General features: G+C 44.5%; 1 protein-coding gene across 1 annotated transcript; it reads left to right on the plus strand.

Annotated features, from left to right (window-relative positions):
* The first annotated feature begins 1116 nt into the window (after positions 1 to 1116).
* Positions 1117 to 13000, plus strand: G6pc1 (glucose-6-phosphatase catalytic subunit 1). The gene is made up of 5 exons (XM_048367038.1): positions 1117 to 1443; positions 3453 to 3562; positions 6926 to 7028; positions 9764 to 9879; positions 11970 to 13000. Exons 1-5 carry the CDS (start codon positions 1214 to 1216, stop codon positions 12479 to 12481), a joined length of 1071 nt encoding a protein of 356 aa, XP_048222995.1. The 5' UTR covers positions 1117 to 1213; the 3' UTR covers positions 12482 to 13000.
* Positions 13001 to 15080: the final 2080 nt, after the last annotated feature.

Here is a 15080-nt window from a genome sequence, read left to right on the forward strand (position 1 = left end):
TGACATAAGTTGGATACTAGTGGCTCACACCTGTAATCCTAGCTACTCAGAAGGCTGAGATCTAAGCATCATGATTCAAAGCTAGCCTAGGCAGAAAAGTCTGTGAGACTCTTATCTCCAATAAACCAGCAAAATCCTGAAGTGGAGGATATGAAGATGTAGCTCAAGTGGTAGACTACCAACCTTGAGCAGAAAAAGCTAAGAGAGAGTACCCTAACGCTGAGTTCAAGCCCTAGTACCAGCATGCAGAAATAAATAAATAAGCAAGCAAGCAAGCCTGGTGCTGGTGGCTCACACCTGTAATCCTAGCTACTCAGAACGCTGAGATCTGAGAACCACAGTTCAAAGCCATTCTGGAAAGGAAAGTCCTTAAGACTCTTACCTTTAATTAAAGGCCACAGTGGAGTTGTAGCTCAAGTGGTAGAGTGCTATTGAGTAAAAATACTCAGGGACAATGTCTAGGTGCTGAGTCAAACCCCAGGACTGGCACAAAGTTAACTGATTAATTAATTAAAACATTAAAAGAATAACATTATGAAGTAAAACTCCAACAGTCCTAACTTTAAAGTCATTAAACAAATTAATCACTGCTTTTAGAAGTGATTATTGTTGTGGCCCTAACAAATATCGAGCCAATCAGAATTGATCTCCCAAACTGGAAGCAGACCTCAAACCCTAATGAGTTACAGAAGAACCAAAAAAGCAACAGCTCCCAGTACAACAGAACTTTTAGTGCTGTATATTTTCAACTAACAACTAAAACTAGAACGCAAAGGCTTTTCTTTGTCCCCAAAATAAGTGCCACTGCAGACATAGAAAATCAGACAGCTTTGCAAGAAACTGTGGTGGAATTAGACTCTGCCCTGTGGGTCTGGCCTGGTTTCAGGGACTAGGAGGGCAGCCCCACGCACCATCAAGCAGCATGCCCAAGTTAATAATTGGCCCTGCCAATGGCCGATCAGGCTGTTTTTGTGTGCCCATTTTGCTATTTTACGTAAATCAACTTACTGATGATGCACCTTTGATCAATACATTTTAGACAAAAGTGTTTTTCTGAGTCCAAAGATCAGGGCTGGGCTGACCTGCAGACTGGATTCAAGGCATATAAAACCAGGGTAAGGCACAGACTGATCACAGAGCAATCATCACCAAGCCTGAAATAACTACACAGATTCTGCTGGTGGAAGCTTATTGAGGTACCCAGGGAATAAAGATGGAGGAAGGAATGAACGCTCTGCATGACTTTGGGATCCAGTCAACACAATACCTCCAGATGAATTACCAAGATTCCCAGGATTGGTTCATCTTGGTGTCTGTGATTGCCGACCTCAGGAATGCCTTCTATGTCCTCTTCCCAATCTGGTTCCATCTTCAAGAAGCTGTGGGCATCAGACTCCTCTGGGTAGCTGTGATTGGAGACTGGCTCAATCTCGTCTTTAAGTGGTAAGTACCACACAGAGGGGAGGTGAAGAAATGAGTATTCACTCTGTAAAAGATGGTCCCTTAGCAGGTACCCTCCCTATGTTATTCAGGAAGCTACAGGTCACATCTCCCTTAATTTGGGATTCTCTACTGAGAGAAAGAAGACTGAGAAAATCCTGTCCATGAGTTAGAAACACAGGAAAGCCAATTTTATAGGAGCTGAAGTGGCAAGAAGGATAGTTGGATTTAGTGAAAAGTCTGAATACAGGCTTGAAGCCAAGAATCACAGGTTTAGCCAGCTATTGATGGCCCATGCCTGTAATCCTAGCTATTCAGGAGGTTGAGATCTGAGGATCCAGGTAGAAAAGACCATGAGACTCTTATCTCCAATTAACCAGCAAAATGCCAGAAGTGGAGGTGTGGCTTAAGTGGTGGAGTGCCAGTCTGGAGCCAAACATCTATGAGGACAGTGTGCAGGCCCCTGAGTTTAGGCCCTACTACTACTACTACTACTCTCTCTCTCTCTCACACACAAACACAAATTCATTAAGCGTTTAATAATTGCTAGGCTATGTGATTTTGCATGTAAGAGGGAGGGGAGTATATGTAGGGCTTTGCACATGCTAGAAAAATGCTCTACTGCTGAGCCACATCCCAGCCCCAGGCCATGTGCTTTTCTGAGGGTAGGATAGGTACTCAGGCCTTGCCTTGTTCTGGCTACACAGGCTCTCTACCACTTGAGCCAACCCCTGAGCAGCCATGTGCTTTTCTGTGGGGTCATTCCTACTAAGTCACAGAAGAGGAGAGCAGAGCTCCGAGTTAACTGATGACATTCATTTGGTTAGTACAGAGCCAGGGCGGAAGTCCTGCTGGGCTTGTTCAGAAACAATGCTATCAAAAACCAAGAGATGGAGCTGGGTGCTGGTGGCTTACATCTGTCACCTTAGCTACCCAGGAGGCTGAGATCTGAGGTTCAAAGCCAGCCCTGGGAAGGAAAGTCCATGAGACTCATCTCCAATTAATCATCAGAAAACCAAAAGTGGTGCTGTGGCTCAAAGTGGTAGAGCCCTAGCCTTGAGTGCAAAAGCTCAAGGGACAGTGCCCAGGACCTGAGTTCAAGCCCCATGACCAACAAAACAAACAAACAAGACACAAGTATAAGATGGGGGTGTTGCATGAGTTCTTTCTGAGCTAGCAGAAATCAATTAAGAGCCTATCCCCAATTTCAGTAAGAAATTACAGTTAACACGGAAAGGGAGGCATTCTAATGACCTCTAACATGTCTCTATAGCAAGAACAATGTCTGGTGCTTTTAAAGAGAATGGTTTGTCAGATATTCTGTTTCAAAGTGGGAAGGACACAAGCTGCTGAGGCTCTGATGGGAATAGAGACCATGTCTCCAGAGGGGGTTGTCACTGGGGCTAGGGGACTCATTTTGATGTCAGAGGAGACACAAGTCTCTGACAGCTGAAGACAACAAGGGAACCCACTGTAGACACAAGTTCCAAGTTGCAAGTGATAGTCTCATATGGCTCTTTGCTCGGCAAAGAAAAAAGAAGTCCCATAGCTTCTATTACAGGCAGAATCTTGCTATGTTGTCCAGGCTGGCCTCAAAATCCTAGGCTCAAGTTATCCTCTACTTCCCAAAGTAGCTAGGACTACTGATGTATGCCACTGTACCCTATTTCTGAGTTTATCCCTGTATGTTTGAATAGACTATGTGTTCAAATAGTTCAAAGGATGAACCACTTTCATGACACATCTCGAAGGATATGTCATAAAAACTCTCCCTCCAGGCATCTCCTCAGCTACCCTATTCTCTTTTCTAAGGCAATGCATAGATTTCTCAAGCTCCTTACTCTTCCCAAAAGTCTAGGCTTCTTCTAGGTATGGTAGTACACACCTGTAATCCCAGTACTTAAGAAGGAGGATTGTGAGTTCAAAGCCAGCCTTGGATACAATAGTAAGATCTTGTCTTGTGTCAGAGCATCTATGGAGTAACTCCAGTCATTGCTTATGCTTTTCCACAGGATTCTCTTTGGACAGCGCCCATATTGGTGGGTCCTGGACACGGACTACTACCACAACACCTCTGTGCCAGTGATAAAGCAGTTCCCTGTCACCTGTGAGACTGGCCCAGGTGAGTGACAGAAGCTGGGTAGACCTCACTCAGTATTGACACTACCATCTATTGTGGATGAAATTGACTTGAGGAGACATGCAGATAGACAGACTTCATACTCCTGTCTTGCACTGGATACAATTCCCCCCCCCTTTTTTTTTTTTTTGGCCAGTCCTGGGGTTTGAACTCAGGGCCTGAGCACTGCCCCTGGCTTCTTTTTGCTCAAGGCCAGCACTCTACCACTTGAGCCACAGCACCACTTCTGGCCTTTTCGATATATGTGGTGCTGAGGAATCAAACCCAGGGCTTCATGTATGCGAGGCAAGCACTCTACCACTAGGCCATATTCCCAGCCCCATACAATTCCATTTTAATTTACATCAGCAAAGCTTTTCTGGATAGCATGCTAGGCTACTTTGGAAATCTGTTTGATGTGTCCAAGGCCCAAGTTACTAGTCCAACAGAGGCAGGGGTACTCCTGGCAGCAAAGAGCTCATGAGAGTACTGAGTCATGGCCCTTTGTCCAGAGAGGAGAAAGGAATAGAAACAATAGAAGACTAGTCTCTGGCTCTCCTCAACAGCTTGGCCCAGTGAGTATGTCCCTCTGGGAGGACCACCCAACCCCACACTCTGATTTGTTCATCAGTAGTCATTCCTCACAATTCTCAGCACCAGCCTCCCTTCCTCTACACTTTCCCTGGCTCTCTGCTAGGAAGTATCTCATACTTACTTGTTCACAAAGACCATCTACGTCATTCAGAGCATATTCACTTATTCAGATATTTGGATTTTTTTTTGGGGGGGGGGGGCAGTCCTGGGCCTGAGCACTGTCCCTGGCTTCTTTTTGCTCAAGGCTAGCACTCTGCCACTTAAGCCACAGCGCCACTGCTGGCCGTTTTCTGTATATGTGGTGCTGGGGAATCGAACCCAGGGCCTCATGTATACGAGGCAGGCACTCTTGCCACTAGGCCATATCCCCAGCCCACTGGAATTTTTTTTTATGGTGGTACCAGCTCTGGAGCTTGAACTCAGGGCCTGGGCGCTGTCCCTGAGCTTTTGTGCCCAAGGTTAGCACTCTACCACGGTTAGCTCCACTTGTGGTTATTTGGTGGTTAATTGACAATAAGAATCTCAAGGACTTTTCTGCCCAGGGTTAGCTTAAAATTGCAGTCCTTAGGTCTCAGCCTCCCGAGTAGCTAGTATTACAAATATTAGCCATCGGCACCTAGATCTATCTGAGGGATTTTTTTTTTTTGTCAGTCCTGGGCTTGAACTCAAGGCCTGGACACTGTCCCTGAGCTTCTTTTGCTCAAGGCTAGCACTTTCCCCCTTGAACCACAGTGCCACTGCAGACTTTTTTTGTTTATGTGGTACTGAGGACTCAAACCTAGGGCTTCATGCATGCTAGGCAAGCACTCTACCACTAAGCCACATTTGCAGCCCCTGAGGGATTTTTTTTTTTTTTGAGACAGATTTTCAATGTGTAACACAGACTGGCATCAAATTCCCAATTCTCCTGCCTCAGCTTCTGCAGTGCTGTGATTATAGGTATGCACTGTCATACCCTATTCATCCAGCTATTATTTATTAAGCTATTATTTATCTACTAAGTGCCATTCAGTGCCAGGGATACTTTTATCAGCCAACAACACAAATATTCCTGGTCCTATGGAGATGAAATTTGAATGTAGGGAAGTAGAGTACAGAAATCATATTAAGTAAATAAAATAAGTAGGATATTAGGAGATGACCCCTTATATGGAAGGTGGGGAAAAAGAAGAGAGAAGAAGGCTTTGCCTTAGAAAGCTGACTCAGGTGGACATGAGCAAGAAGAATAAGAGCCACATTCATGGAGGAGAAGAGATACACCAACAGGGTAGAGGGCAAAGTGCAGTCATGATTCAGTCATGCAATCACACACAGAGCTCTGAAACTGGGCTCTTCAGAGTTGTTTTGAGTGTTGCCAATTTTGGGGTGCAGATTCTCCTCAGCCCAGAGAAATACCCAGAAATGCTGCAAGCTGGGGATCATCTACTACTATACTCTTTTTAAAAAATTTATTTTTAGCCAGTCTTGGGGCTTGGACTCAGGGCCTGAGCACTGTCTGTGGCTTCCTTTTTGTTCAAGGCTAGCACTCTACCACTTGAGCCATAGCACCACTTCCAGCTTTTTCTGTTTATGTGATGCTGAGGAATTGAACCCAGGGCTTCATACATGCAAGGCGAGCACTCTACCACTAAGCCATATTCCCAGCCCACAACTATACTCTTAACAGCTAGTAAATATGCCTTTCAGCCCAGAGGGATTCTAGGTGGAACATTCCAGAGCCCTCTGTCCTTCAGAATAGAAGAATCAAGAGCAAGAACCAAGTGCTGTGTTAAACAAGCTGGTCAGAAGCCAGGTGCTGGTAGCTCACATCTGTAATCCTAATTATTCAGGAGGCTGAGATCTGAGGACTGAAGTTTAAAGTAAGCTTGGGCAGACACAGATACATGACTCCTTTTTCTTTTTTGCCAGTCCTGGGCCTTGGACTCAGGGCCTGAGCACTGTTCCGGGATTCTTTTTGCTCAAGGCTAGCACTCTGCCACTTGAGCCACATAATCTACTTCTGGCTTTTTCTATATATGTGGTGCTGAGGAATGGAACCCAGGGCTTCATGTATATGAGGCAAGCACTCTTGCCACTAGGCCATATTCCCAGCCCCCAGACACATGACTCTTATCTCCAACTAAACAGCAAAAAGCTAGAAGTCAAGGTGTGGCTTGAGTGACAAAGTGCCAAGCTTGAGTGAAAAAAAACTAAAAAAGAGTTCCAGGCCCTGAGTTCAAGACACAGTACCAGCTTAAAGATAGATAGACAGACAGACAGAGAGATAAAGGTGGTTCAAACTAGGGCTCCTTGAAAAGTCAAACTGGGAGAAGCAAGGTTGTTAAGCAGGGAAATTCTGAGAGGATAGCAGTTCAGTGGCCCTGAGATGAGCACGTGCTAGTCATGTTTAATGATGACAGTAATGGTGCCAACACAGTCAAGGCAGAGTGAGCCCAGGGAAGGGAGAAGAGGAGAAGCAATGGTGGGCACATCATTGAGCAATTACACATAGAGTGTGCTGATTTGCTGTATAATTTTTAGATTATATGTTATTACAAAAACAAGGACCTTCTTTGGCTTTGCCTACCATTGCACTTAAAGCCTTATGCAAAACTTGCCCCACAGTAGGAGTTCAACTGGTACTTGTTAACTGACTAAGTTATGGATAAATGGATAGATGGATAGAAGGATGGTTAGACAAATGACTGGCCACTGTGCAGATAATATCCCTTTGTAGTCCCTCAGATGGAGACCTTTCATCCTTAGTCCATGCCTCTCTTTCCCGCTCTATAGGGAGTCCTTCTGGCCATGCCATGGGCGCAGCAGGTGTGTACTACGTGATGGTCACATCTACCCTCTCCATCTTTCGGGGAAAGAAGCCGACATACAGATTTCAGTAAGCACTCACTGTTGGGATGTGGGTGCTGGAGGGTATGAGGTGGCTGTCTCTGTAGTTGACATGCTGCTTATTTTTCCCCCACATTCCCCTAGCCTATTCTCATATCCAAGGCTGGCACTGATAAGATGGTGTCACTTCTGCTGAGGTTAAAACTTAAGAGTCACAGAACATGAAACCTTTGTTTTATACAAGAAATTGAGGCCTAACAGCATATAGGGGCTCTAAACATTTGGTGATGAAGAAGATGAAAAGATATACCATGTTCATGAATCAGAAAATGGCTACTATCAGCAATCAAAAGACTCGATGCAATCCTCATGGAAGCCCCAATATCATTCTTCATAAATATAGTAAAATCAATTCTAGAGCTAGGCATCAATGGCTCACCTGTAATCTTAGTTACTCAGGTGGCTGAGACTTGAGGATTGTGGTTTGATGCCAGCATAGGCAGAAAAGCCCGAGAGATTCCATCTCCTGACAGCAATGACTCCATGAGTAGAACACCAATCAGCTTTTTTTTTTTTTTTGGCCAGTCCTGGGCCTTGGACTCAGGGCCTGAGCACTGTCCCTGGCTTCTTCCCGCTCAAGGCTAGCACTCTGCCACTTGAGCCACAGCGCCGCTTCTGGCCGTTTTTCTGTATATGTGGTGCTGGGGAATCGAACCTAGGGCCTCGTGTATCCGAGGCAGGCACTCTTGCCACTAGGCTATATCTCCAGCCCCCAATCAGCTTTGAACAAAACTGCCAAACAAGAACTCAAGGCCCTGAGTTGAAGCCCCAGCACCAACATGCACACACTATAAAATAAAAAGGGAAGAAATAGAGGATGTGTATGATTAATAAATGTTAATAAAATGCATTTAGATATCATAAGATATTATATATACAGATAGTATCTATGTGTAAGATACTATACAAACAATATGAGAAAATTAGTAGGGACAAGTAAGTTCAAGTTAAAAATGAAAACATTGCTGGGCACTGGTGCCTCACGCCTATAATCCTAGCTACTCAGAAGGCTGAGATTTGATGATTGTGGTTCGAAGCCAGCCCAGGAAGAAAAGTCTGTGAGACTCTTATCTCCAATAAACTACTAAAAAGAAAGACTGAAGTGGAGCTGTGGCTCAAGTGGTAGAGCAATAGTCTTGAGGAAAAAGAACAAAAGAAAAGCTCAGGGATAGCACCTAGGCTCTTAGGTCACGCCCTGGGCTGGTACTACTACCACCACTACTACTACTACAAAGGAGGAGGAGGAGGAGGAGGAGGAGGAGGAGGAGGAGGAGGAGGAGGAGGAGGAGGAGGAGGAGGAGGAGGAGGAGGAGGAGGAGGAGGAGGAGGAGGAGGAGGAGGAGGAGGAGGAGGAGGAGGAGGAGGAGGAGGAGGAGGAGGAGGAGAAAGTAAGTTAAGGAAGAAGAAACATTGAGGAAATTTAACAGAAAATAAAGGGTCAGTGCAGTGACTGAGTTGCATACTCAGGACCCTTGCTTCCTGATGCTCCACCCACCACCTCGCTGGTCTTTTCCCACAGCTGCCTTCCACAGGCCATTTCTACCAAGGGAAAGAAATTGTACTGTGTGTCTACTGTGCAGAACCTTCACTCTTTTTATTCCTTTGCTGAAACCAGTAAGATGACGACCTGCTTCCTGTGGCCACTGACGGTTAGAGCCATATAAAATTCAACAGAGAAAAACAGTAAAACCCTTAGTATTGCCCATGTGATTGCTACTGATTATAATTTTTTTAAAAGCTAGTGAAGTCATTGAAGAAGAAATCTGTGGGCCAAAAAAAAAAAAAATCCAGAGTAGGAAAAAGTAATTCAGCTCCTGGGAGACCAGCACAAGAGCATATCCTAGCTCCTCACAGAGACTGGCCAAGGACGATCAGTTGAAGTCCACGGATTTTAAGTACTGTGCTCACAGAAGCCTAAATGAGAATTTCCTTGCAATGAGTAGAATTTCCATTCTGTCCCTTATCCCAAGTTTATAAAAACTCACAGCTTGTATCATGTAACCATTTGGGGTCCGCTTTTACCTAGGACTAGTGTAAGTTCATGCAATAAACTGGGGCGGGGGATGGGGAGCCATTTTAAAGAAGATCAGATAATGAGATAATAGCAGAACTTAGATAAATCCCATTTCTGAACAAACCATGGAGTTATCTTACCCAGGTTAAAATAAACTGAGATCTGAAGTGTTCCTACTGCAGAGAATTCTTAGTATGCTGCCACTGATTAAACCCTTAGTTATCAAACCGATACAATTGGGAGTTAAAATTCACATTAGTGAAAGTTCACCATTTGCCATGGGCATCTTCAAGCTTTGGAACAGGGGCTGTGATTTAGAAAAATTCCAGCCAGCCAGGCACTGGTGGCACACATCTGTAATCCTAGCTACTAAGAAGGCTGAGATCTGAGGGTGAAGGGAAAGTTCAAAGTCATGTGGGGGCAGACAAATCTGTGAGACTCTTATTTCCAATTAACCAGCAAGAAGCTGGAAGTGGAGTTATGGCATAGGTAGTAGAGCACTAGCTTTAAGCAGAAAAGCTAAGTGAGAGTATAAGGCCCTGAATCAAGCACCAGTACCAGCACACACACACACACACACACACGCACACGCACATGCACACGCACACACACACACACCTCCTCCTCCTCCTCCAAATCACCTCAGTCTGCCACGTTCTAGGGCTGTTTTCTTTTCCAGTGGATCCACATCTGGGTTCTTTGTTTTGCAGGTGCTTGAACATCATCTTATGGTTAGGATACTGGGCTGTGCAGCTGAACGTTTGTCTGTCACGGGTCTACCTTGCTGCTCACTTTCCTCACCAGGTTGTGGCTGGTGTCCTGTCAGGTATCAGCTGCTCTGACTCTCGCCCCCCCAACCCTTCCTATTTATCCCTAATCAGAATATAACCTTAGGCATGTCCTGCATACCCACAATGCTGTTAGAACTTCAGTTGTTTGAAAGTCAAGGGTGGATGATTTGAAACAATTCATCTCTATTAGCAGTGCCCAAGTCGATATATTGTATTCTTGAGACATTGTAACAGATCCAATTTACTCAATTGAATCAGATTGAAATGTCTAAGCTAATTACATTCTTTATTTCTTATGGATCTTCCATTGCAAGTGGCCCCTAATTTCGTTTTCCAAGAAATCGACCAAATTTAACAAATATACATTGGGGCTGGGAATGCCACTTAGTGGAAGAGTGCTTGCCTAGCATGTAAGAAACCCTGGATTTGATTCCTCAGTATCACATAAATAGAAAAAGCCAGAAGTGGCTCTGTGGCTCAAGTGGCAGAATGCTAGCCTTGAGCAAAAGAAGCTCAGGGACAGTGCCCAGGCCCTGAGTTCAAGCCCCAGTACTGGCAACATATATATATATGAAAGCTCTTATGGAAATTTATTTATTTATTTATTTGTGGACCTAATAGATGGCTTCAGTTAATCTCTTTCATAGGCTCATAAGTTTTTGTATGTCCATTTTTTAAGACCCAGTGAATAAGGACAATAAAAGATTTAGGTGAAGCATAAAAAAGAAATTACTTGACTCAGCGGGAAGCACTGAAACATAAGGCCTAAGACAAGTGTGGAATTTTCCCCCTGGAGTTCTGAGAGCAATAGCTTTTAGAGTTCTAACACAGTAACAGTGAGAGTGTTGAGGCTAGGCTTTAGTGGCTCATGCCTGTAATCCTAGCTGCTCAGGAGGCTGAGATCTGAGGATGGAAGTTCAAAGGCAGCCTAGGAAGACAAATCCAAGAAACTCTTATCTCCAGTTAACTAGCAGAAATCCAAAAATGGAGACGTGATATAGTCCCAGTTTTGAGTGGAAAAAGCAAGTAAAATCTCAAGGTCCTAAGTTCAAGCCCCAGAATAGCACGAGAGAGAGAGAGAGACAGTGACAGAGACAGAGACAGAGAGACAGAGACAGAGAGAGACAGAGGCAGAGAATGGTCTCATACTAGCCACAAAAGTAGCAACACAATTAGTACTGGCTTCCAGGAAGAATCTAGATTTGTCACATGAGAAACCAGGGAATGTTTGAGTTAGAAGAACACTGTCTTCAAATCCGTGATAGTGGGACTAGATTCACAACTTACTTCTGGGGAAAGAACTGGGACCGACGTCAGCTGAGCACAAGGAATGACATAACAATCAAATCCATTCAGAGAGGAGGAGGGTGGTTATACCAAATGCCCCTCCACTTCTGAGGGGTTTCTAATAGAAATAGGAGCATTGAACCCAACAGGAAGCTTAAATGTAGTAGAAGCAGATATGTGAGATAACTAGGGTTTGAACTCAGAACCTTGTGCTCTTGCTGAGCTTTTTTGCTCAATGCCTGGTACTCTACCACTTTTAATATACCTCACTTCCAGGTTTTGCTGGATAAATAAAGATGAGAGTCTCACAGACTTTTCCACTTGGACTTGTTTTGAACTGAAATCCTCAGATCTCAGTCTCCTGAGTAACGAGGAGGCCAGAAGCCATAGCCCTACAGGACTGAGCTACCAGCACCCAGCTATAATATGACTCTTCCATCAGTGGAGGTCTTAGTGAGGTCACTATTGGTGTCTGTGATTTTATTCCATAATGCAGGGTGGATGGCATGTCATTCATTGCTCCAAATCCACCTCTAGTGACTACCCAGTATCCTTTTTTTCTTTTTTATTTATTTGTTTGTTTTTGTTCTGATACTAGTGCTTGAACTCAGGGCCTGAGTGCTGCCTCTTCAGCTTTCCGCTCAAGGATAGTGCTCTACCACTTGAACCACAGCTTCAGTTCCAGATTTTTGGTGGTTAACTGGAAATCAGAGTCTCACAGATTTTCTTGCTCAGGCTGGTGTTGATTATAGATTCTCAAATCTCAGCCTCCTGAGTAGCTAGGATTACCAGCACCCAGCTTCCTCTCTTTCTTACAATCATTCTTTCTTCTGTTTAGGCATTGCTGTTGCTGAGACCTTCAACCACATCCAGAGCATCTACAAAGCCAGTCTCAAGAAATATTTTTTCATTACCTTCTTCTTGTTCAGCTTTGCCATTGGATTTTACCTGCTGCTAAAGGGGCTGGGGGTGGATCTCTTGTGGACTCTGGAGAAAGCCCAGAGATGGTGTCAGCGGCCAGAATGGGTCCACATTGACACTACACCCTTTGCCAGCCTCCTCAAAAACCTGGGGACCCTCTTTGGCCTGGGGCTGGCTCTCAACTCCAGCATGTACAAGGAGAGTTGCAAGGGGAAATCCAGCAAATCGCTCTCCTTCCGCCTCAGCTGCATCGTGGTCTCCTTAGTGTTCCTGCACCTCTTTGACTCTTTGAGACCCCCCTCCAAAATTGAGCTGGTCTTCTATGCTTTGTCCTTCTGCAAGAGTGCCACAGTGCCCATGGCCTCTGTCAGTCTCATCCCTTACTGCCTGTCCCGGCTCCTGGGCCAGTCACACAAGAAGTCTTTGTAAAGCATTACGGAGTCTTCAGTATTTAAAGTCAGCAACTGCCAGGAATTTAGAGGGGATCTAAGGTCTCCTGCAACCCATTCTGAGGCCAGAAATGTAAACATCAGCTCAGGTGACCCTCTCCCTCTGTTCAGATCCTAATTGTAATGGAAGATGGCTTTGTGTTGTGTTTTGTTTTGTTTCAAAGCTAGTGAGGACACTAGACTCTTACAAGTTGGGTCATTCTGGATTTTTCCCCGAAGACCTACTTAACCGGTTCTCAAGTCAGATATACAAGAGCAAGACTTCCAGAGAGAGAAAGAAGCTCACAAGCCAACTGAGAATTTCCTACCTGGGTTCAACCTTGCCAGGGGAAGGAGAAAGGCAGAGTGCATTTAGTAAGGGAAAAAAGTGGATCAAGGAGGAGTTTTTAGTATTTCCCATACATCAAGCAAAATATATGCTAAGTGTTCATTTAATAAGTTCATTTTTGGTGCATGTACTGAGGTTTGAAATCAGGGCTTGGAGCTCTGGCTTAGCTTTTTTTTGGCTCTAGCACTTGAGCCATACCTCTACTTTCAGTTTTCTGCTGGCTAATTGGGTATAAAAAAAAAAAGCTCATAGATTTTTCTGCCCAGGCTAGCTTTGAATTTCCAACCCTCAGATCTCAGCTTCCTGAGTTGCTAGGATTACAGACATGAGCTACCAGCATCCAGCTTTTCAATTGCATTTGAATCCTTTTACAGAGCACTCTCTATACTGGTGGGCCAATTTAAAGTATAATGAATAGGCAATTCATGGGGTGATTCTGCTTCGGGTATTTTTCTACTGGACACAAATGGTCAGTGTACTTGGTTTCCTGAGTCGTTGCAATGATGGAGAACTTTCATGAGACCAGAATATTCAGGCGCCGTTGCTTTCTGCATCACATTACATCTTCCTCTTCATCTGCCCAGTTCTGCTTTCTCCCAGAATCTTCCACTGGCTCCCTCCCAGCCTCCCTGCTGGGTCCTCGGATGGCTAAAGGGCAACTCTCTGGGTATGTTTCAGTTCAGCTCTGACATTTGGGGCAAAATGGCAAGGAGAGGGCCACGATTCCTCTCTCCAGAAGGTCACTCCACTGTTACCTTTGATTTCTAGAGGGTAAACATGACTCCTTTCTCAATTCCAAACCAAGCAAGAGCACATTTGCAGAGGGAAACCCCACTCCTCCATGCCTGTTCTCCGGTCTCTGCTGATTTGCAGAGTATGTCTGGAGGGGGAAAAAATGCTGAAGCCTATTTATTTGAGACTCCTTGTTTTTTGCTACTCATTATATATACTACCATATTGTTATCATTTGCACCAACCATCTTGCAGCTAACATCTTTGAAAAATATATAATATGTGCAGTATTTTATTAAAACATTTTATTTAAGAATGAAGTCTTGCTGATCATTTTAGATGCAGTGAGTCCTAATCTAAACCCAGGTAAGTGTATAGATCTTTCTATTTCCCTGAACAAGTTATTTGGCTCTTCTAACTTCATTCATTCATTCATTCATTTACTGAACAAGCACTGGGGCTTGACCTCAGGGCCTCATGTTCTCCCTTAGCTTTTTCACTCAAGGCCGCTGTTCTCCTGCTTGAACCAGCTTCCACTTCTGGCTTTTTGGTGGTTAATTGGAGATAAGAATCTCACAGACTTTCCTGCCCTGTCTGGCTTTGAACCGTGATCCTCAAATCTCAGCCTCCTGAGTAGCTAGGATTATAGGTGTGAGCTACCAGTGGCCTGGCTATATTTCTTTAGAGAGGAAAGCACTGTTTGGAGTTGCCCCAGCCTACCTTCGGGGATAGAGAGGCTTCTAAGGCATGCATGATGGCCCAGGGTGAGCATTTCAACATGGGCATAATATTGGCATCGAACTATTACCACACACAGGCTCCATCTGCTCATTGCTTGATGTAAGCCAATTAGTTGAAAGACTGAGACAGTGGCTAAGAAAAAAACTATATTTTTTATAAGCCAGCTGAAAAAAAGAAAAGAAAGAACCCTTAGGTTTGCAGGTATAGTTCAGTTGGTAGAACACCAGCTAATGAGCAAAAGTGTCAGGTACTGAGTTTGAGTCCCAGTCTCAGACTTAGAAAAGAAAAAAGAGCCAGCTCATTAGAGAATGACAACCTTTAGGGCCATCTTCATAGGAGGCTGATTTCAATGCCATTTATATAGGAGAAGGCTGATCACAGACTGGTGCGGGGGGGCACCTTCTCACAGGTGGAGAGGCTGTGGTCAAATGATATAACTCTAGTTGCCTAGTCTTAAGATACTTTTTCAGTTCTGCAACTCTCAAGAACTATGATCATTATTTCTTGGGTCTGTTTTTTGGTTGGGTTTTTTATTTTTGTGGCAGGGGAGGGTTCCAGTATTGGGGCTTGAACTCAGGGCCTAAGTGCTGTTTCTTGGCTTTTGCACTCAACGGCTGGTGCCCTACCACTTGAGCCACAGCTCCAATTCTGGCTTTTCTTGTGTGTATGTAGTTAATTGGAGATATGAGTCTCACACACTTTCCTGCCTAGGCTGGCTTCCAACTATGATCTTCAGCTCTCAGCCTCCTGAATGGCTAGGACTATAGGCATAAGACAT

The sequence above is a fragment of the Perognathus longimembris genome, chromosome 17 (assembly GCF_023159225.1).
Source record: "Perognathus longimembris pacificus isolate PPM17 chromosome 17, ASM2315922v1, whole genome shotgun sequence".
NCBI classification, from domain to species: Eukaryota; Metazoa; Chordata; class Mammalia; order Rodentia; family Heteromyidae; genus Perognathus; species Perognathus longimembris.

Excerpts from the sequence above, each read along its gene's own strand:
- G6pc1 (XM_048367038.1), top strand. The coding sequence starts at position 1,214 with ATGGAGGAAGGAATGAACGCTCTGCATGACTTTGGGATCCAGTCAACA. Across the intron at positions 3,563-6,925 it reads CACCTGTGAGACTGGCCCAG|GGAGTCCTTCTGGCCATGCC; the intron begins GTGAGTGACAGA and ends CCCGCTCTATAG. Across the intron at positions 7,029-9,763 it reads AAGCCGACATACAGATTTCA|GTGCTTGAACATCATCTTAT; the intron begins GTAAGCACTCAC and ends TTTGTTTTGCAG.